Raw genomic sequence first — 21,753 nt, forward strand, 5'->3', positions numbered from 1 at the left:
TTTTACTGGGAAATGTGATGGGAAATTCCAGGTTCGAGACTGAGTAAAGTTTCAAAGCACACTGATTGTTTGCCCTCTTCCACTTTTCCCACTTTCAAAAGCAGTACTGCTGACTGGGGAACAGTTGTACTACTGTATGTCGCCTGTGTCTCTGGATAGAGTAGTGTAAATAACAACTCCAATGTCATTAGGGTTATCTAGGATTTGCCTTGAGGAGAGAGAAATAAGAGAACGACTGACAGTATCTCCATTGACTCTACAAGGCCAGTATTGTTCAGTGAGGGCAGAAAATCAAGATGTCGAGTAGTTGAAACCCTGCAAGACTGGAATGATTTAAGCTATAAAATTGTGTTGTTTTCAGCCTATTATGGCATTGGTTACATTTCTGATTTAGTAATAACTGTCACAGGATACCAACTATGTTTTGCAGCATGTGATGCTAGTTCTGTTCAGCAAATTAAAGGATTTTACGGGATAACATGCATGCTGACTGGAGCTGAATGTTATATCACCAACAACATACAAATAAAGAAATGTGATTAGCATGTGAGCAATGTGATTAGCAGCTACATAACATTAAATGAGTATCGATAACATATCTGCAGCATAGACTTCACACTTACAGGTTAAGTAACTTGTGGGAAAACTTAACAATAATCTGTTATAGAACAGTGTAAAGTTAGATTGACATTTTGGAGGTGTTACTATAGTAATGTCCATTCATGTGTAATCATGTGTATTGGTGGAGAGTATCCAAAATAGAACAGTAATAAAATGTGTGTAAATAAACTTTGACTGTTTAGGGGCTGGGCTGTAGATGTAGAAGAATTATTGATCTTTATTTTAGCTCTCAAGACTTTCACGCTCCCCTGTAGCCATGCTCAGAAAATTACACAAGGAAAAAATGTAATTAAGAATATATAAATTAACAGTAACCTAAAGTATTAAAAATGAATAATAAATACACACCTTAAAAAAAGGAGCTCAAATATAAGGTGCAAAGAAGACGAATTATGGCAGATGGGAGGAGTTTAAAAGTCTTATGGCCTGGGGGATGAAACCGTCTCTGAGCCTGGTGGTGCAGGCCCGGATGCTTTAGTACCGTCGGCCAGATGGCAGCAGGCAGAACAATTTATGGTTTGGGTGATCGGGGTCTTTAATGATGTGGTTGCTCTTCTTCCTACAGCGCTGAGTGTAGAGGTCCTCCATGGATGGCAGCTCCGACAGGGGAATTAGTCACTTGGAACATCCATAGTACAATGCCCCCTCGGAGTCTTGGGGTTCTTCACACAGACAAACAGTGGATTTCAATAGTCTGATATTCTGACAAGACTGAGCAAAGAACAGAGACCAAGACACTGACACTATATTCATTTTTGGCTTTTAAATGTTTAAATGTATAGAATTAAATTGGATATGAAAGGCAGTTACTAGATGTGTGTTCTGGGTTTAAATGACTTGATGTCTGTGTTTTATATGCAAAGATAAAAACAGTAAACATGAAACCTTCTCTTTTATTAGATCGGCCCATTCTCTTACTTTGGCGTACTGCAAATAAATGACTCGATTTTGCTTTGAAGGCATGTGATTGGCCGATAATGATATAGTTAAGCAACACAGCCTCTAGAAGTTGAGAAAAGACTTGTGTGAATGGGTGAATGACAATCCTGTAGTTTAAAGTGTTTTAAATGGTCATCAAGACTACCAAAGCTCTATATGAATAGAGGCCGTTGTGGGCATGGAGGCTCAGAGAGCACCTACACCTACACCAGAGGATTAATCAGCGCAGCTAGCTGTTGGCTGAGTGATCCTCTGGTTCAAAAGGCAGCAGCAGAGCTCTCAGAGGAGAAATCACATGGCAAGGAGACACAATAGACACACACGGAGGACTGGAGAGGTAACAGAGACAGAGCTGAGCCGAGAAACCTGAAAAGGTCTGACATTTTACGTCTAGTTTAATTTATGTTTGCTCACTCGTGTGGTGAAGAATAAAGAATGCTGAAAGGCAACCTGTTCGTCTCTGGCTGGGTTAGGGAGACCCCAGTGGCAATTGCCACATCCATTTACCAGATAGAGAGGGTATAAAGATAGATGCTACACAGTTGCATTGTGGGAAGTTGAGGTTCGATTGGAGCTTGACCAAAGGTCAGTATTTGCTCAGCCTCTCCTGTTTGACCATATGTGTCTCTTGTAGATCTTATATAGACTAGGTGGTTGAAGAGATTGTGCTGTGGAGGAGCAAACATGCGGTTAATGTAATGATTAAAAAATAATAATTTGTTATCATTTTATATGTTAAGAAGAGAATCTATTTATTGGCCCCATGTGGGTGATGTGCCTCACAGCCATGGTTTCAATAAGGTGATGTGGCAATGGCTTAATATATCAGGTCGCATCCTCCTGCACAAAATACACTGGAGTGTCAGGCACCATTTGTTTCTGAACTCCGAGAACAAGCTGCGCTTATGTTCGGAGAGTTTCCTGTCGCTCCTCGACATCTCCAGAATTAATTATATTATAAGAGCTCTTACCTTGAGCTGTGTCACATCATTTTCAATCAGAGTGTTTATTGCTTGTAGCATGCAGCCAGAGCAGGTGGAGGTAGCACCGGAGGCATCGCGGAGTTAATGCCAAACAGAGGCTTTAGCTCTCTGCAGCTCACTGGTGTGATGCCGAGTTGGATTTTGTTACGCTTCAACAAGATGAGACACTCCGACTGTGCACGCACACTGGTACATCCACACACACCAGCAGCAAATCTTCATCCTGTCACCATTGTGGAATTTTATGCCCTTTATTTTTGTTGAAGAGGATGAGAGAACTTTCACTTGAGACATTTTACAAAAGATGAAAGAGGCCTTTCAGATAAGACAGCCTTTTCTTTCCTGGGAAAAGAACATCTGACTGGCACTGGTCCGATTTTCTGAAGACCACAACTGAGGCCACGAGCAATGACCTGAAATTCCCTCAGGACTGATTCCTTTCATAACTTGTTACATGAGAAGATTTAATTTGAACCAGATTTAACAGAAGTTTACACAGGGCAAAGGGCTCTGCCTTAAATCACCAGCCGTCTGATTCCTTGCTTTTAACAAATCAAAGCTAATGAGTGGAGTGCTGTCTAACAGTGACAGTCCATTTAAAATACTACTGTATCTTTCCCTCTGCATCATGAATTCCCCTGAGCAGATGCAGCCAGTTTCTCATCTTAGTGAGAGATTTGATTAATACAGGCTGCTGAATGAACATTGGATATGACATGTAGACAGAAGCAGTAGTCAGTGTGCAGGACCGGCTGATCTTAACATGTCTTCTTTTCCAGGCACAGATGAAACAATTTCATTTACTGTTGGTGTGTGCACAAAAATAGAAACTTAGGTTTTTGATGGGATTCGTAAACCACAGGTTAGAACTGATATAAAATTAGCCTGAAATTAACCTAAAAGGTAATTAATTTTACTCATATGTCTAAAAAAGAGACCAAAATTGTATCACATTGAGAAATTTGGCCAACTTTGTGTTTGTATTATCAGCCAATGTGAACTCCCTTTTCATTCAGAAGTGAGCTTTCAAGGCGGAGATTCAGTTTTCCTCTTTCAGCAAAGGGACTCGACACAATTTGTCTGCACCATCAGAGACATGATGGGCCACTCTGAGCAAAAGATTCAGTCCAGCTCTTTCTTTCTCAGAGTTAGCTGATGTCACTCCAGGCGTACTGTAGCATGATTCACTAACAACAATGTAAGTACGCAAGATGGGGTGATCTTTTTTCATTGAAGGAAAATCATAAATACTCTGAATATTGATTTAACTCATTAGTTAATTTGAGTCGATTGAGTGATTTTCTTTTGCCTTCGTTTTTGGATCTTTGCTAAAAAAAACATTAACCTACCTTTATTCTTTTGTTGTTTTTCTTACTCTTTCTGTATTTTCTTATATCCACTCTTGAAGCGGTTTTATTGGCTGCAGTCTCTCACAGCTGGAGGACAGTTCATGAATTACCATTTCTACTCTGTAATGGCAGCCATTAATGGCTGCAGCAACTGCTAAGGTTATCATAAACACATTTTCCTCCCTTTAGTGGCTGAGCGTGTGAGAGGAAGAAGAAGAGATGACTCACATCCAACTGTATCATTTGCTTAAATTGCCACTGTGGATGCGGTGTAATGTGCTGCATGGGAGACATGCCAACTAGTTATTGAGAAAGTACACACATCGGTGTACATGAGTGGAGTAGTATTTAGATTTCGCACTGAAAGAGCTTCTATGTGAAGAATATAGACGTCTTCACCATCACCATGATGTCACAAATGATATGTAACATTTAATCCACATACTGACAAAATCTACGGCAAGGTGGTCATTCTCCATCATGTGCAATGTTTTCTGGAAGTTTCAGAATTGAAATGAAATACGTTGTTTTAAATACTTTACTCAACAAAAAGATGCCAATCTTTTCAAGTGTTTAATGTATGAATAGAATAAGTCAAATGAGACTTTAATATAAAGAAGATTGGCTTGAAATGATTTAAATCAGGGAGTTTTCTTATAAATCTGATCTTTAGATAATTCAGTATTGTGGTCTTATCCAAGGTTTGTCTTCCTCTGATTGAAAAGTGTTTAAGCAGTTGACCACAATTATTTTTGAGGTGCCTTTATATGTGAGCTTGATTTGACACATTCCAGCCAATGAGAAAGAGGCTTTTTCACTTTGACATGTTCACATTATTCAGACTGTGGCTTCTGTGAAAGAGCCATCGGTCTGTCAGATTGTTTTATTAAGATAAGACATGAGGTAACTGAGTCGGGAATGATGAGCTTTTCCCATGACTGCACTGTCAGTGCTCAGCATCAAAGCAAATCATGTACAAAGCCTGAACGACCTAATCCATTTCCAACTGCTCTATATTGATGAAAATCTCACTTCTTATTTGAGGCATCATTAGAACGAGCACAAAGGGAGTGTATTAGATTTGATGTCTGCCCATGAGCTGTCACTAACATTTAGGAGATAATCTCTGTCTTGATTCTTCTCATATGATCTTGTCGTCTAATTTAATCGCTTAATGTCTGTTGATTTGTCCCTGAAGGACCTATTTGGAGATTATGAGCCATAAACAAAGATAAATGCCTGGGGTCATTTATTTGCCCATCATGTTTTATCCATCAACAGCATCAACAGTTGTGAATTGAGCGGTGATGTTGTGTCTGCTCGTACAATTGTTGTTGTTTCCATGGAAATTCCTCTTGCAGCACAAAATGCACACACGCAGTCACTGCAAGGATGTAATGTTGCTAGGCAACACTTTTAAGACAATGGGAAGTGCAATTGGTTCAGTGCCGATTCAAAGGTTATAGGGTGTCTGAGTTACACCAGGCTTGACCTTCCTTCAATCAGCCCATCTGTTGCCTGTTCTTGTCACCTCTGCTCTCAATGAACTTGTGCTTTGTCAGTGTGTGGCTGAACAGAGTGAAGGAGGACAATGTGTGCGCAAGTCAACACCCCTCACGTCTCCCCAGCTGAGGCAACAAAGGATTCAAAAGAGCCTTTATTTCAAGGAAGCATTTCACCTCTTTCCAGAGACTTGTTATGGTGGACATCTCCCCTCGAGAGACGTCTCCCCCCGAGACCTTGAGTCTGCCCTTCATTAAAATAACAGACTTGATGATGCTGGTTTGTGTTCTCTAATGAGGCTTTAAAATCCTGTTAACCAACAAGGGACAAACCTCTAGAGATGTTGTGCCGTAATAATGCCGGCTATAACAAGTTGATGGTTGTCAATATCTGCAAACTGCTGGGTTTTCCTTGATGAGATGTGATCTTAGGAAGCGATTGTGTGATTTTTACTGCAAAGGTGCTTACACAGTTCAATCAAATGCCAAATATAGATATACTGTATAGTGCTGAAGGCCTAAGACCATGACAAGCCATATGAAGTGAGCTTGATTGAGAAATGATAACCAGTGTTTCCCACAGGACTAAATTCCATCAGAGGTAGTAGCTACCTGCCTTTTGAGGACAGCCAAAACTTGGATGGATATATTAAAGGTGCCCTGGCCCATCAATGTGGCAGGATTTCTCCCTGTTCTGCCAATTGCCAGTCTGTCCAAGACGTACAGGTCAGTGTGTCTCTGACAGAGAAATAAGTGAGTCCGTCAGTTCGAAGAACAGTTTGATGTGTTCTCGAGAACAGCTACCCATTTGGGAATTTCTTTGGAGGACTTGTTGCACTCATTGTTTTATCAGGACAATCCAGGTCAAAACTGAAATAGCTTGTACTTTTGAGCACAGCAGCGAGACGTGATATGTGAGTGCTGTGCAATAAGTAAGATACAACTGAAACAAGGCTTTGGGCTGGTAGCTCAAATCTGACTTGAGGGCTAAAAGGTTGCGTTTAAAGTCCATCCATCTTCTAAATCTACAGATATTCAAAAGTGTTGGAGCAGAAGTTCATTCTTGACCTTGGCAACAGAATTTGAAACAAAAATCTCAATAGTTTCTAGTGTAATGATGGTGGTAGCTGCTAATGAAAAGTCATTAAAGTCCCAAGAAAAGTAGGACTTTTAACATATTCAATCTCATGACATAATAGGACAAACTTCATTTGCTGAAAAGATTCTTTTATTATACCCACAGACTCACAGTTGATCCACGGGTCAAGTGAGTAGAGGAGGTAAAAATCAACATTCGAATAATAGTGGATGGGTTCAGGTGGGTAAAATAGACATCATACATCATTAATGTGTAAAATATGAATTACATTCTCTAAAATGTAAAAGACAATCTTGTGCATTCCAGCAACGACCACTCGTTGCTGGAATCAACAGGGCCAGACGGAGTCTAACTTATTGTGCAGTTTGCAATTACTAGTCAATGAAGACATAGGGCTCTATTTTTTGCATGAATCTGCACCGTGCAAGTGTGTGTCCAGTGCACAAGGAGTGTGTCTGTGCTTCTTGTATTTCAGTGACAGGATGCACCTGGCACATCTGAAAACGGGGGAGAGATTGAGATGTACTGGGTGTGTTAACAGCTGCATAACCAGACATAGACATCTGTGAGACTCGTGTAGTCAGCCCTCACCAACATGACACTACACTGTTGTACGGTGCACACTCTCCTTTGGGGAATAGTTCCCCAAAAAATGCTAATTCACTCCTTATCTACTCACCACTATACCAGTGGAGGGGTGGGTGGGTATAAAACATCAACTCCATACTGCTCGTGTGGTTTCACCCACATGTCTGTAAGCCCTGACATTCATATTCGACTCGAAATGGCAGCATTTACGTGTTTTAAGCCTAATGTGCATGTTCATGCGGGTGCTGGTCCCTAATTTGGAGGAAATGATTCACTGGGTTGGGTGATGGGCTGAGTCAAGCAAAGATTTGGATGTCGTCAGGGCTGATCCATGCATCTCTAAAGGGGTGTAAGTAGATAGTAATGCTGCTGGTCAGGTTTGCTCTGCTGTCAGAGACTCTAACATCCTATAAACTTCTGAATAAAAGGACTGAACTCCCTCATTTATTCCAGTGACAATATCCCAAATCGTCTCCTGTCTGTGAGCTGCAGTTCTTTATTTACCTGTTTTGTTTGTAAGAGTTTGTGTGGCGAAGCCTCTCTGTACACTCCCCGGTGAGTCACTGACATTTGCGCAGTGCCCTTGAGCGTAGAAACATGGCTGAGGTGCTTGTATAATAATAACCGTCTGTTAGTGGGCTAGATGTTGAGGTGTCAACGGAGTCGAACACACTGAGCAAACATACATAGAGCTAGGTTTGTTAGATTTGTTTCGCACCCAGAAGAACAAAGAATCTCCGAAAGTTCTGGTTTGTAACACATGACATTAGAAGAACTTGCAAACATAAACCTTCTTTGTTTGATCAATTTCACTCCTGTTCTTGGGCATACATACATATATATATATAAATAGGTGATAGGTATGTCAGACAGGGCTTTATGACAAATGTATGCTTTGTGAATTCCAGCTTTAAAGATAGAATTGAGTTGGTTAAAAGGTCAGTGTTGAAGGGACATGTGAAGAAATTAAACATGATTATCATGATGATGTTTTCATTAGTGCATAATCACTCGAAAATATGAATTTACTCTAGCTTGGAAGAGGCTCTTTACTTCTACATTGAGAACAGGTCCTCCTTTACTGAGTCCATCGTGTTTCACTGTTTCTGCTGCAACCCAGAACAGAAACACACTAAACAAAGGATCTACAACCTGAAGGCCACCAAACAAAAGGAGATGGTGAGGAAAGGGGTACTCACATGTCGGGGTCATATTTCTTTAGTTTGCAACAATATAAGTGCTTTAAGTTACCACATACAATTATTTAATATAAATAAGTACCCTTTATATCTCAACTATATAATTTATAATATCATAAGAAATAAGCCTCTCCATCTGGATGATTTAGATACACTTAGTATTCATTATTCAGCATTTGTTACATCATTTATGTGAATATGAAATTACCTTTATGTGGATTTGAGCTTTTGGTCATATCACAAAGCCCTAACTATTCATTCCTAAAGCCATCCCTAAATACCTCCCCTGAGTCCCTCCCAACCCTCCAGCTTAAACTGTTAATGTGTGTGACTTGACAGAGATGGACAGTCTGTCTGTCACTCAGCCTCATTAGGTGAATTGATTAGCTAACGCTATTATCGATGCGCCCACAGGGCAAAATGATAAATGATGCCACTTTGAGTGCAGAAGTCACTGAGCGACTGCTTATACCGAAGGGACCGGTGCTCTAAAATCAAGTGTAATGGTTTTATCCGTTTTTGAAGAGCACATTTTAAAACAGCATTGATGCACATATTTATTTGCACATAGAGCAGGAAGGTCAGATCCAGACACCATGTGGAGATGCGTTCTGATTCCAAATCTGTAGGTCAGGGATGAACTCAATTCAAATGATTTGCACAGATTTACATTTGCCTTCGAGCTCATCATCCACTTATCCAGCTGATTTGCCCGGTTAAAAGCTGGTATGACTGAGCCTTCAAAAGTCAGATGACAGGTTGGTACTGAAATGTATATTTTTATCTGATGTTTGATTTGATCTCTTACATTTGCTATCAATGAATTTTGGAAAATACTCTGACCCTGAGTGGGATGTTGGACAGTTGAAAAGGATACTTGGGCAGACTAAACTAAAGCAAAACAGTAGAAACTCTCAGGCAACCAATTAGCATTTTACATGCATAAAATATGAAACTGATTTCAATTTAGCCCTAGATGCACGACTACTAAGTATTAAGCACAATGTAAATGTCTTTTGAGGACAAAATGCTTCTGGCTGTCTAGGAAATGTTCATGGATTTTTTACTTTCTTGCAAAAACTTAAAAAAAATCTTCCTCGAAGGAGTTTTAAAATGAATAAATCAGCGCTGCAGTGCTGTGGGGACTGTCCTCTTTGTGCCGTGGTTGTTATTGGCTGTAGTGTAGACTCAACATTTCTTTCTCCAGTGGTCAGTTTAAGGCTATATAATGAATTCACTGTTGCAAAGGAGCTAGAAGATGCAGAAACAGCCATGTCTTAATTATACTGCTCCTCTTGTGGGGCACTCTTACTGCTCCAGGCTCATTAATAGTGGCTTACAGTGTCGAAATTGACACCGTGGGAAATAGCCAGGTCCATCTTCGTCTTTCAGCCTTCATTATTAAAAGCACTCTTCTTTTTTTTCTCCGGTATGAGTTTTGAAGCACATCCCAGATTCAAAGAGATAAGTCCCCAGTAACTGAAAATAAAGACAACCTTGGATAAATATGAGAGCATACCCTGAGGTGAAAGTCGGAGGTCTGTGTCCTCTATCATTCTGACAGGCCTCAGCAGATATATAAGTAAAAACACAGAGCCCTTCTCTACCCACTGTTAGAGTGGGTTGCACCAGGCTGCAGGAACAAAAAAAGGAGGCGGTACATGTCATGAATATTTCCAGATGCTGCAGAGTTAACTGTGGGAATTCAAGCGTAGAGAAAAATCAGCGGTTGGCCGGCCTTAAGAGGCCTAGAGGATGATGTGAAACATTGACATTGCAATAGGATTTGACTAATAATGGGTTTCTCAAAGCCGACACTGGTAGTTTGTGGATTGAGCCTAGCAATAGTTGCCCTCCTGTGCTCATACTCATTAAATTTAACCAGGCTCATGTAACAAAGTTGACATAGTGGGTGGTTTACATAGTGCACATTAAACACAATTGAGGAGATTATAAAAGCATTTTTTTTTTTAATGAAAAGCTGTGTGTGCATAAAAAGCCTGTAAAGTAGCAGTTATGATACATTTGCACTTAACACTGATTATGGATGGATATCGTTACATTTACATTTATATGTGAGTGCACAGCATCCGATGCTTGTAATGCTTGAACCAGTTCCCGACTGTGGTGGACCCCAGTCGTGGTGGCAGCTGATTAGTGGACTATGATTATGACAAGATTGCTTGATATACAATGTCTACTCAGATACTAAACCATTACTGACAATACCTCCTCAATTCATTAACTTTCCATGTTACAAACTAATCAATGTTGTAAATGCTCTTGTGTTGCCGATGTTTTCAGTCACACGTGGCATCTATTACACTTCTGTCCGTCCTGGAAGAGGGATCCCTCACATGTGGCTCTCTCTGAGGTTTCGACGTTCTTTTTTGACAATTGTTAGAGTTGTTTTTAGTAGTTTTTCCTTCCTCTTGTTAAGGGTTAAGGGCAGAGGATGTCACACCTTGTTAAAGCCCTATGAGACAAATTGTGATTTGTGAATATGGGAAATACAATTTAATTGATTGATTGATTGATTGATGATTAAGCATTTAACAAATCCATATTCAAAATCCAGGTAAATTTAATAAAATGTAGAGTCTATAATAAAACCATGAAGGGAAATACAAACCTTACAGGGCTATTAGATTCCATGAATTCAAACTAGTGATGTTATGGCTGTAACAATGGGTGTGTGGGAGCATGTGTATGTATATGGCTGCAGGCCAGAAATCACTAAATCTGCCTACTGCACCCATAACTATCAGCTGGAAAATGGTTTATTCATCAGCCCATGTTTTTATAATTTAGTTAACTGTGTGTGGGCTCCACGCTGCTCACTGGGGCAACAACAGATGATCTACATGCTGGGCAGTTTCCGCAGGGTGCTTGCTCATCCGTCCCTGCATGCATAACACCTGTTGTACTTGTAGCAATGACGTACAGAAGCTCTTCTTCTGTAGCATGTGTGTGTGTGGAGAAACATGTGGCTTTAAAGCCTCAGGTAATGTATTGGGTCTCACATGTTGGATTGTCTGTGTTTGTAGAAAGTGAGTGCAGGCTTCACCCTGGCCTACGCTGTCATAAAGCTGAACACAGAGAAGCTTAATCAAAATGTCCACAAGCACAACGTTACCAGTGTCAGAGGTTTTTATAGTGGGAGGCAGACCTCTCCATGGGAGACTCGTTTCAGGAGAAGATCAGTGAATGGGAGTAAAACGATATGACATTAGTTATTGAATTATGTATCAAAAGGAGATCATGTACAACAACTTAAATATGATTTAAAATGATGGTTCCGAGATACAGTAGTTTTGAGGAATGCTACTGGTTTTTATCACGTTGCAGAGTCAGAAATAAATATCTTCATAAGCTGGTTTTTATGTATGTTGTGTGGACTATATTCAAGCTGTGAAATTTGTAATATTAGGCTGTTTATGCTTTTGCTTGTTGAGCATCTGTGATCAAATGAAATAACGAGCGCAAAGGCATCGAAGAATTGAGCAAATCTAAGCATGTCCAGTGCATGATGGAGTTTTTGTTTTCTTTGTATTCGCAACCATCCTTACTCTTAAGATTAGACTTCTGAATTCAAACTTAAAAGTCCAAAATTAGAGCCTTTCAGAGGAAGAAAATATTTTCTCCAGGTGGAGAAAGTCTGCAGAAAGTCCAGAAGCTCTCACTCTGACATTTGCGTTCCTCACATCTGCAGAGGATCACCTGAGTTCAGTGCATGTTTGAAAGCAGCTGAAGTATGTTGTGGTCCAGTTGTGGTGATGGTAGAAGCAGATTCAAAATAGTCAAATGCATTCTTTGATGGTAAAAGTCACCAGTTGCTTTTTCTGTAGTTGCATTAAAACACTGTGTTGAGATTGTGTTTCTTTCAGTGTGCTTTAAATATTCTGGGTTTGTGCCCGAGTGAAGAGAGCTGCTGATAATAAGAAGACCAATATCTGCACCACATTGTGGTTTAACTAAATCTGACAGCCGTTGGCCTTGAAAAGCAGTTTGACACACAAACATAGATTACTCCACTGAGTCACATCAGGCCACTGCATCACACCCAGCTCAGGGATTTATTGGCTCTCTTGTCCCCCTGTCAGACCCTGCACACTATCACTCTCCGAGCTATTTTTATCCATCCAGGAGAACATGTTGGCATCCTTTCCCTATCCTCCCATAATTCCTCCCTGTGTCCAAACACACGCTGACAAGAAATAGGTCTGCAGTGTCCCGGTGCTTTACAACAGGCTGCCGTTTCACATGAACAGCTCCACTCACACTCTCATCTTGCATTTATGTGCCTTGCACATGCTCTCACTTACTTACTTACTCGCTTTCACCCCCCCCCCCCCCCCCCCCCCCCCCCCCCACTCTCTCTCTGGCTTTCTCTGTGTGTGTAAATGATGAAAGTAAAAGTAATACATGAAACCGACAGGGGCATCTGGCCTAATTCCAGTAGAAAATGGAATTGGATTAGTGCCTCTATACTTGCAGCTGTGTTGGTGTGTGTGTGTGTGTGTGTATGAGTGTGTTTGTGGGTGTGTGTGTGTGTGTTTCGGGTGAGAATCAAGGCAACAACAGAGCTCGGCTGCAGCCAGCTGCCCGATAGTGAAGCACAGAGCCGCTGCTGCTGCTCAACACCTTTCTGTGTGTGTCTGTGTCTTTTGTCTGTGTCTGTGTGTGTGTGTGTGTGTGTGTCTTTGTCTGTGTGTGTGTGTCTTTGTCTGTGTGTGTGTGTGTGTGCGTGCGTGCGTGTGTGTGTGTGTGTGAGACAGATCAGTCATCTACACGACACTGCTCATCCTCATCATTTCTCCTGGCTTCCAGACACAGTCTTTGTTAAATGCACTGTATGTGACCATGTTGCTTAATCTTCTGATGAAGATAAGGAGTTAAATGGCAGCTTTGTGTGGCTGATAATCACACACTTTATTCAGTCACTCCCTTGTGGCTGCACTGAGAATTAAGTTACACAATTACAGCAAACGTCACTCTCTAAATGCCTGCTGGTGGATTTAATTTCTCCCTTTCTTCCCTCTGTGCTTTATTTTCACAACTACAGTGCCGGTCCTAAAGGAGACAACATTTACGAGTGGAGGTCGACCATCCTGGGCCCTCCGGGCTCCGTGTACGAGGGAGGAGTGTTTTTCCTGGATATTGCCTTCACACCAGACTACCCCTTCAAACCACCCAAGGTGAGTGTTGCCTTGCAGCAATGTCCCCCCCCCTCCCCCAACTCCTTCAGCCAGAGCTTTGAACAATGCAACCACTGTCCCAGCAGGATGTCAGCTTTTCACCTTAATGTCCAACAACAGTGACTTTTTTAAGACTTGTTCAACGGCAGTATGTTTACAAAGTAACGGTGGCAGCAGCAGAGAGAAGTGACGCGCCCGCATGACAAATGATGAGACTGGTTATTCTATAGTTCCTTATTTTTGACAAATCCTATAATAAAAATAAAACCAACCATTATTTAGGTTGCCTTTCAATACTCAAATTTTCCTACATTGTACATGACACTCAGATCAAAATCATTTGGTTCCTACTGAAACTATTATACATCGTTTATAAGTGGGTATACATAGGTTTTTTAAATGCAGTTAAACAGTGCAAACAGCAATTGACTGCCAGCATTGAGGGGAAACTGAGAAGCTTTCCCACCTCACTGTCTTGCCAGTTTTGCAACTTGCGCCACACTTAGAGAAAAAATGTCGTTGCATTTTGTTCCCATGTGTAAAAAACAATTATTGCACAAACGTTTAAAGCTATCGATGTGCCAATGCCTGGTTCAGTGCTCGTCATTATGTTGGGCAAGAAAAGGTGCAGCATTAGCGTCTCGACTGCCAAAACAGAGAAGAAAATAGCGCATTCACCCGGGTGTTTCCTTCAGTGCCGATCGATGCCGATGAAAACCTGTATCCATTGGAGAGTCATTTGAGCCGGGTGCGAATGCCGATTGTATTGATAGTCGTTGCAGACAAAGGCCAGGTTTTTTGACCAGTAGAAATGGGTCTTACATTTCATCCATGTAAGCAATGATGAAAAAAAAATCACAGTCATCAGTCCTAAAACCAAAACTAGAAATTGACCTCTTGAAACCAAAATAAAAAATTGAAGAAATGTTTTTCTATTAATAACCGACAGTTTTCTTCAGTTTCTTCCAGTAATGCATCAAAAGAGTAACTGGCTCATTAATTGAACATATCCACAGTCTCACTAAACATGAAGAAACAACAAACCACCAAAAGCAGAGAGGATTTTTCATGAAAACAAGCATTTATAAAAAAAATTCTACCAACATTAACAAGGAGTGCTGTCTGTATTTTAATGAACAAAAGAATGAGCCTCTGAATTATCAGCTCCTCTGCTGTGGGGAACACAGCTAGCTTCAATGACGCCAAGATAACGGGGGAACAGCAGATCCAAAAAGTAGTTGGAGGTAATGGTGTGGGGGGGAATTGAGTCAAACTAAATGTTTTCAATACACACAGAGTAGTTGTACGTAGGATAAAAGAAATTGTTGATTAGATCGTTTGACAAGAAGAACCATATAGGATATCACCAGCCTTTCCTTTATCTGCTTCTTGTTATTGTGTCCCTTCCTGTTATGCATGCTGCCGGCTTTCAGCAGCATTTGGCTCCCCTCCAGTGCAGCTGTGGGTTTGCGGGTGTGTGTGTTTGTGTGTGTTGTGCTGATGCAAGTGTGCGTCAGAATTGACACAGTAGACTGGCTGACAGCGGTTGCCACCTCCCCTCAGTTTGAGTGGTACCTCTGATTTTGCCCTGGGTTTTGGTTTACACTTCTATAAATACTCGTCGTCTAACCTCTGTCAGCTATTTAGAGAAGTGCGTTGAAAAAGTCAACAGGGAAAAAGGTAAACAGGAAATGTGCTACATTTATCCTGTTTTTAATACGCAGCATTCAGTGTGGAGAAGCATGCGTCTTGCTTTGAATCACAGCCGATGGTAAAAAGTTGCTCATGATGCTTTCTTTGCAGAGCTTGTCCTGAGGGTGATGCTGTCATCAGATGGTCACCACAAATATTAGGATGCAACCTCTGGGCACACGTGGATATTTACAATGATTCAACAAAAATCCAACCATCAGATTTTTAGATATTTTGATGTTGGAGAAAGGACAAGGTTGGGTGTAGTCACTTCTCTTTCATCGTCTCACACATTCAGCCATGAAGGCTACATCCACACAACTTTGCTACAGATACACCTTGCATCCACACTCTGCAGTTCTACAGGCGCTAAAACAAAGACATTTGGAAATGCTGCTGGCCTTGTTTTCCTTTGAAAACACGCTATTCAAACAAAGACGTAGTAGCAGGCAAATGTGTTGATGGTAATGCTGACACACAGAGCGATAATTGATCTGCAGTCTGGTGTGGAACATGACCCTGAAAGAGAAACAGTCTTCTCCTCATTCCCTGTTGACTGGCTGCGACGGCCTTATTCTTGGCTGCCTTTGCTGATGTGGGGGGTGGGTGGGGAGCGGGACAGAGCTCGTCTAAACTCCTGGCCCTCCTGCTGCCTTGTTTTTCCAGTCTGGCTGTGAGCCGTGCCATCCAGCAGCTTCACCGGCTCACAGCCACCAATCTGACAGCTGCAGCTGCTCACTGCGCTGCCTCACACACTAATGTTAGGACGATAAAGCCTGTTAAGGCCGACAGTGATACTCTCAGATAAAGGTTGAGCGTGGCGAGGACGCTGCTTCAGTATTTGTATTTTGGTCCAACATTAGTTTGTTACAGGACCTATTGTTGGGTCTTCTCATGGCTTTAAAGTGTATTGCGCGTCATGCTTTATCTGCCTCTGCATGGTTTCCTTCTCATTTTGAAACTTTTGCCACGAGAAGTGATGCTTTGAACTTGTCAGCTTCACCAGCTATTTAGTACATTCTCTCCTTTAGACCTTTCCATCTTGCCACATTTTAAATGCGTCACATCCACACCCCGGCCGATTTAAACCATATTTCAACCCAAAGTACTTAAGGATCTTTTCTCAAGTACCTAAAAGGTTCCTGCAGTCTGTTCATTGAAAGTATTTCCACCATGGTCCACTAGTAGCCTGCTGACATATGAGCAAATGATGGCAGAATACAATACAACAATAAAGTTGTAAATCAAGCAACACTACAACAACAGTTAACATGAAGGAGATTCACTTTGGGCTTCTGTTGATCACAGTGAGAAAAGGGGCACCAGTAACATAGTAAGGAAACAGATTTTACAAGCTATTATGAATATTGACCAGCTGAAATAAAAGGTTATCTTAAACAATCACCTTCAGCACTGCAAGCTCCGCCCAAAAAGTTCCTGTACCTTCAGAAAGTTCTTCCTCCGACAAGCAACCCCCCTGGACTTGATCTAGACCCTGGACCTGCAAATGTTAATTTTTCCTGGGGGAAATTCTTGCATTGGAAACACACCTCTAGAGCAGGAGCCATGGAGCAAGAACAAAACCCATGCAGATAGAAATCCACAGAGAAAAGCAGTGGGCAGCTTTGAACAAACAACCTCAGTGCTGTGTGTGTGTGTGTGTGTGTGTCAGGCTGTGATAGACTGGCGATCTGTCCTGGGTGTACCCCGACTCTGAGGCCAATGTGAGAGTATATTCATGTGTTATGATAGAAAATCAGTCAATACAATTTCAAATCAGTGACCGTGGTGATAAAAGAAAAATGGAATTGACAGGATTTCCACATCTAAATCAGCCTTAATGAATCATCGTCGTCCTCTTCAATCGGCCATGAAGATTTGTGAAAATAATGTTTTAATCTACCAAGGTGGTCCAGGTTTACAATATGCACACATTCTTATAAAACGAAAGATTCCAAATGGTTTGCTGAGATCCAGTTAATTTAGGTTTTATTAGAGAGACTTTAAAGTTGTACTAAAGCCATTTTCAGACATGACCTGTGGATAAATTGCTGAGAATTGGGTCCGGACTATTCGCTCTCACACACATGCACAACACAGTGAGAGGATCTCTGCACAGACGCATGCACAACAGCACAACAAATACTCCACAGTATTCAGACGTGGTGTGGAGCAGCAGGGTGCAGCAGTCAGAGGCAGGAAGTAACATATTAAAGTATTCCGCTGCGGAGATCACATGATTTTATTCACGGCACATTTACACCATCATCTGCTCTAAAAACCAAAATGGAGCTTTGTGACGTTTTTAGAAATTTTGGCATCAACTTGGTACTGAAGTATCAGTTCTCGTGACATCCCTAGTGCCCACACTGATTTCTCATTGGGAAAATGTTACACAGACTCTCACCATGTTGTTTTCAACCAATGCAGGCAATCGGGTTTATGTGAAGAAGCTCTAATTTACCACCTGGTGAACATAATGGAGCATTTAGCAAAATATTTTGTTGAGGTGATGGTGACGTAAAAAAACATATTTTTCAACATATTATTAACTATATTTTTACACCTAAATATATATAGATATATCTTGGAGAGAGAAGCCTATTACAATTTCAGTATGATGACAATAAAGATCTTGAAATCTTAAGTCTGATTTTGACTTTATGTGGTGCAGAGAAAAGTGAAAGCCTGTGTTGATTCATGTGTGGTGGTTGTGTTAATAGGCAACCATTCACACATTAGCCATATCAGCCAAGTTGTGGAGGTCTACTTCCAAGTGGCTTCACTTGTAGAGGACATACCTCCGCCAAGGCCCAACAGGTCCCTTTAAATTCAATCAAGCTGCACCAAATGCCATGCAATCATAGTGAAAATGTTAAAAAACAATCTCACAATGTTAAAGAAAATGAAAAGAATTCCTGGATCCACTCCCTGATCTGGATCCACATAGTTTAATGAGTTCTTCCTTTGACTCCTACCACATCCCCCCCACCAGGTTCCGTGGTAATCTGATCACTTGTTTCTGTGTGATTTTTGCTTATAAAACAAACAAACCAACAACAGGCAGGAGTAAAATTCTAACCTTGGCGGAGGTATAAAAGACGATTGTATCTTTAAGCAATGAGAGTTTGGTCTGTCCAGCTCACATTTCAACTCAGTTACATGAACAACTTTAGATGAAGAAATGAAGTCATGATGACTCTGATATTAGATGATACCGACATCACTGACCCATTTTCTCTAGTGCCATCATCAGACCTGAGCACATACATGCTCTACAGAGGATGAAACATTTTCGTTGACGCTATGATGCTGATGAAAATGAATGGCTGTATCGCTATGTAGTTTGCTTTAGATATTCATATTTTAGTGTTTTATGCGCTGAATATTCTCTAGAAACACAAATCTGCAAACCAGTGAGAGCCGCTGAGATACAATGTAGTGTGGAGGTTGTGTTAAGAGGGATGACACTAACAGAGGGGATGTAGGATTAGACCCGTAGCTTTTGTTATGCGGAGGCAACATCATAATCTATTAGCGTCAGCCATGATGAGATTACAGCCTGTTAATGAGACCACACAAGCTAGGCGGGGATCTCTTTCATGGCTGCTGGGCCGGTCGCATTAGCATACCACTGCTAACCAAACTCAGAAAGGGACCTCTTCAGACACGGGACCTGCCCTCAACCAATCACCATCAATCACCGCGTCCGCCCGCTCGCCTATTCCTGTCACATCTCCGTAAATCCACACATGCAATGGAAAGCATCCCGTTCGCTGCTTTGTCGGTCCATCACGTCCCTTTCAGTCATGCCAACGTGCCTCGGCTCCGATCCCATGTGAGGGTTGTTTGTTTCTCATAAGAAGGAGATGTGAAGGGAGGGATGGATAGTTAATGAGAGAAGATAGAGGAGGGAGGTGGGGGGGGGTTAACGAGAGCAGACTGCAGCCAAGGGGCAGGAAGAGAATGGAAACAGCGAGTGAGCATCCCTGGACTGCCAGTCCTTGTAAGCATCATCGATCTTAAAGAAACAATGAGGTCAAAGGTCACTTCTTAATGATGTTGTGCTCCTCGTGCTGATATTGGGCTTTGCTGAGTGCTGAAGGCTGTCCTCACTTCACTGTTGACTAAAGACGATCCTCAGGGACGGGCAGGATCACCTTGGTTCTGTATGGATCGACTACAAAGTGTGTGTCTCTGACTTGGTGAGAACAGCAGCTGTGGTTAATCCCAGTCATTGATTTTCTTTCACTATATTCACAGAGTCCTTTCATAAGGCAGATGATGCATATCACTGCCAAGGCTGAATGTTTAACTGTGTTATTTTACTATCAGAAAATGTTCATCTGCTTTTTCATACTGTGATGGAAAATCATAAGATGTGTGGACAGTTATAACACAATCGTTGTGTTTTTTAACGATGGATCAAATGACTAATGTGAAGCGTGGAGATTGTAGCTCTTCAGTTCCCCTCAGCTTAACTTTGCCTTTTAGCATGTTACAGCTCATCGCTTTGGTTTTAAAAAGCTGTTTTAAATTAACTTTCCCACTGTGTTATCTCCAGGTGACGTTCCGCACCAGGATCTACCACTGTAACATCAACAGTCAGGGGGTGATCTGTCTGGACATCCTGAAGGACAACTGGAGTCCTGCCCTCACTATCTCCAAGGTCCTGCTGTCCATCTGCTCCCTGCTCACTGACTGCAACCCTGGTGAGATATGCAACACACACACACACACACACTTTTCCTTTCTGCAGCTCTCCCCAGCTTTAGCTGCGACAGGTTGACTGACATGTCCATTCTGTGTGAATGATGTATTCAGAAGTGTGTCTCCGTGAGGTTTAAATCAGGCTCTTTGTAGTGCAGCAGGATCCTTGGAGGTTAGACAGGCTTGTTGCACTGATAGAAACTCTGCTGGTTGAATCTTCAGCCCCTTCAACAGGATCTGTTGACTTAATTTGCTGCATCAACATGTCTTTCGGCTGCAATTGAAGGAGCAAGAAAAGCCCTGACTCACTGAATCAATTCCAGTTCTACAGTTCAAGTGGAGGACCTTATTTAAGAACGCCTGAGTTAAGACTGCTCAGTGTTTCATCTGACTGTCTCGGGTGAATAATGTTTTTGTTCGTCTTTCGTGGTCTTGATGCAGTTAATCATACAAATGGGGGAAGCAGTCACTTCTTGAAAGCGTTTGTGGTGTAAAATGAAAAAAGGTGTGAAAATGAAAAGAAGCTGGAAAAAAATGATCATAAGCTGCAGTTTCTCAAGAGGAGATGCATGTGTGAACACAAATGTCCGAGTGAGGACCTCTGGAGTTTCTGCAGACTTTTTCCGCTTTGTCCCCCTAGTACGCTCAACAAATTGAAAACAAATATCTCTGAGTGAAAAAAGTGGTAAAAAAAAACCATGTGGAATTCATACATTACATCCTCTTTCTGCTGCACCACCCCTCACCTGAATCCCACAGAGGATTTGTTACTGTTGTGAACACATCTGAGCAGAAAATCTCCTGCTGCATTGTGCATGTTTGAAATGAAAACTGTGGAGAAAGTCCAGACTCAATACTCCTGGGTTCCTCTGCAGGAAATGTCTGAAAACAGCTCTACTCTGAGTGCCTTCACATCCAGTGAAAGTGACTGAAGGTCTCTGCCCCTGCTGATTACACGGAAAGAGGATTTCACTGAGTGATTAATACTGAGGCTTCTACACAGCAACAAATATCACTCTTCTCTTCAGTAACCACGGCTGCACTTAGTGTGAATGTGTGTCAGTTGTGTGAAATGAAAGCAGAATTAATGATTGTAGAATATTCATACCATTTGTATTCGTCCTCTTGAAATATAGTGTTGTAAAGCACGAGCCGGGACTTTCCTGCTCGGTTCATTACAGTCCATGCAATATATATCAGGGACCGGCTGGCTAAACACAATCCTGTAAACAGCTGACGCCATTCACTGAGACGTCAACATTTTTAAAGCTAATTCGATCCATTATGGCCCAGTTCACCAGCAGTGCAAAGAGGAACAGGGAATTCAATCTGTCTTTTATTGACCAGTTAAACGTGGGTCCACTGGGCCTCAGGTACGAATACTGTTGATGTCTCTTGATGTAAAGTATTACAGTGGGCAAGCAGAGGTGATAAAAGCATCAATACCAATGTGTGGTTCAGAGGGAAAGAACAGGAAAGAATGTGGCAGAGCAAAAGAGAGAGGGAAAGGTAAGAAAAGAGGCCAGGAGAATGGCAGGTGATTTCACATGTCAATAGAAGGGAATGAGCAGGGGGAATAGTGCTGATAGTGAAGACCTCTGATGGTAGCTTGTGTCCTCTCTGCGGGGATTGCTCTTTGATAAATGTAGCAGTGGAGATTCTTCCTCCGTGGGCGAAAATGAGAATAGCTTTTCCTCGTCCTCTTCAGTGGTTTCTGATGTTGCTGAAATTCCTTTTAAGTATGATACAAAAAAAGACTTGATCATCACCCCATCCTTGCCAAAATAGAAAAATCCCCATTACCCCTCCTCCCTGTTACCCACACACACACACACACCTTATCCTTCTTTCTGCCGCTTGCCTCATCAAAATC

General features: G+C 41.6%; 1 protein-coding gene across 1 annotated transcript in view; it reads left to right on the forward strand.

The window, feature by feature from the left end:
- LOC109631885 (ubiquitin-conjugating enzyme E2 E2) overlaps positions 1-21,753 on the forward strand; it is a 56,824-nt gene that overhangs the window by 31,264 nt on the left and 3,807 nt on the right. Inside the window, exons 5-6 of the mRNA XM_020090919.2 lie at positions 13,346-13,478; positions 19,735-19,882. Of these exons, the coding sequence (XP_019946478.1) occupies positions 13,346-13,478; positions 19,735-19,882 (281 nt within the window). The remainder of the gene's footprint in view (positions 1-13,345; positions 13,479-19,734; positions 19,883-21,753) is intronic.

The sequence above is a fragment of the Paralichthys olivaceus genome, chromosome 20 (genome assembly GCF_024713975.1).
Source record: "Paralichthys olivaceus isolate ysfri-2021 chromosome 20, ASM2471397v2, whole genome shotgun sequence".
In the NCBI taxonomy this organism is placed as follows: Eukaryota; Metazoa; Chordata; class Actinopteri; order Pleuronectiformes; family Paralichthyidae; genus Paralichthys; species Paralichthys olivaceus.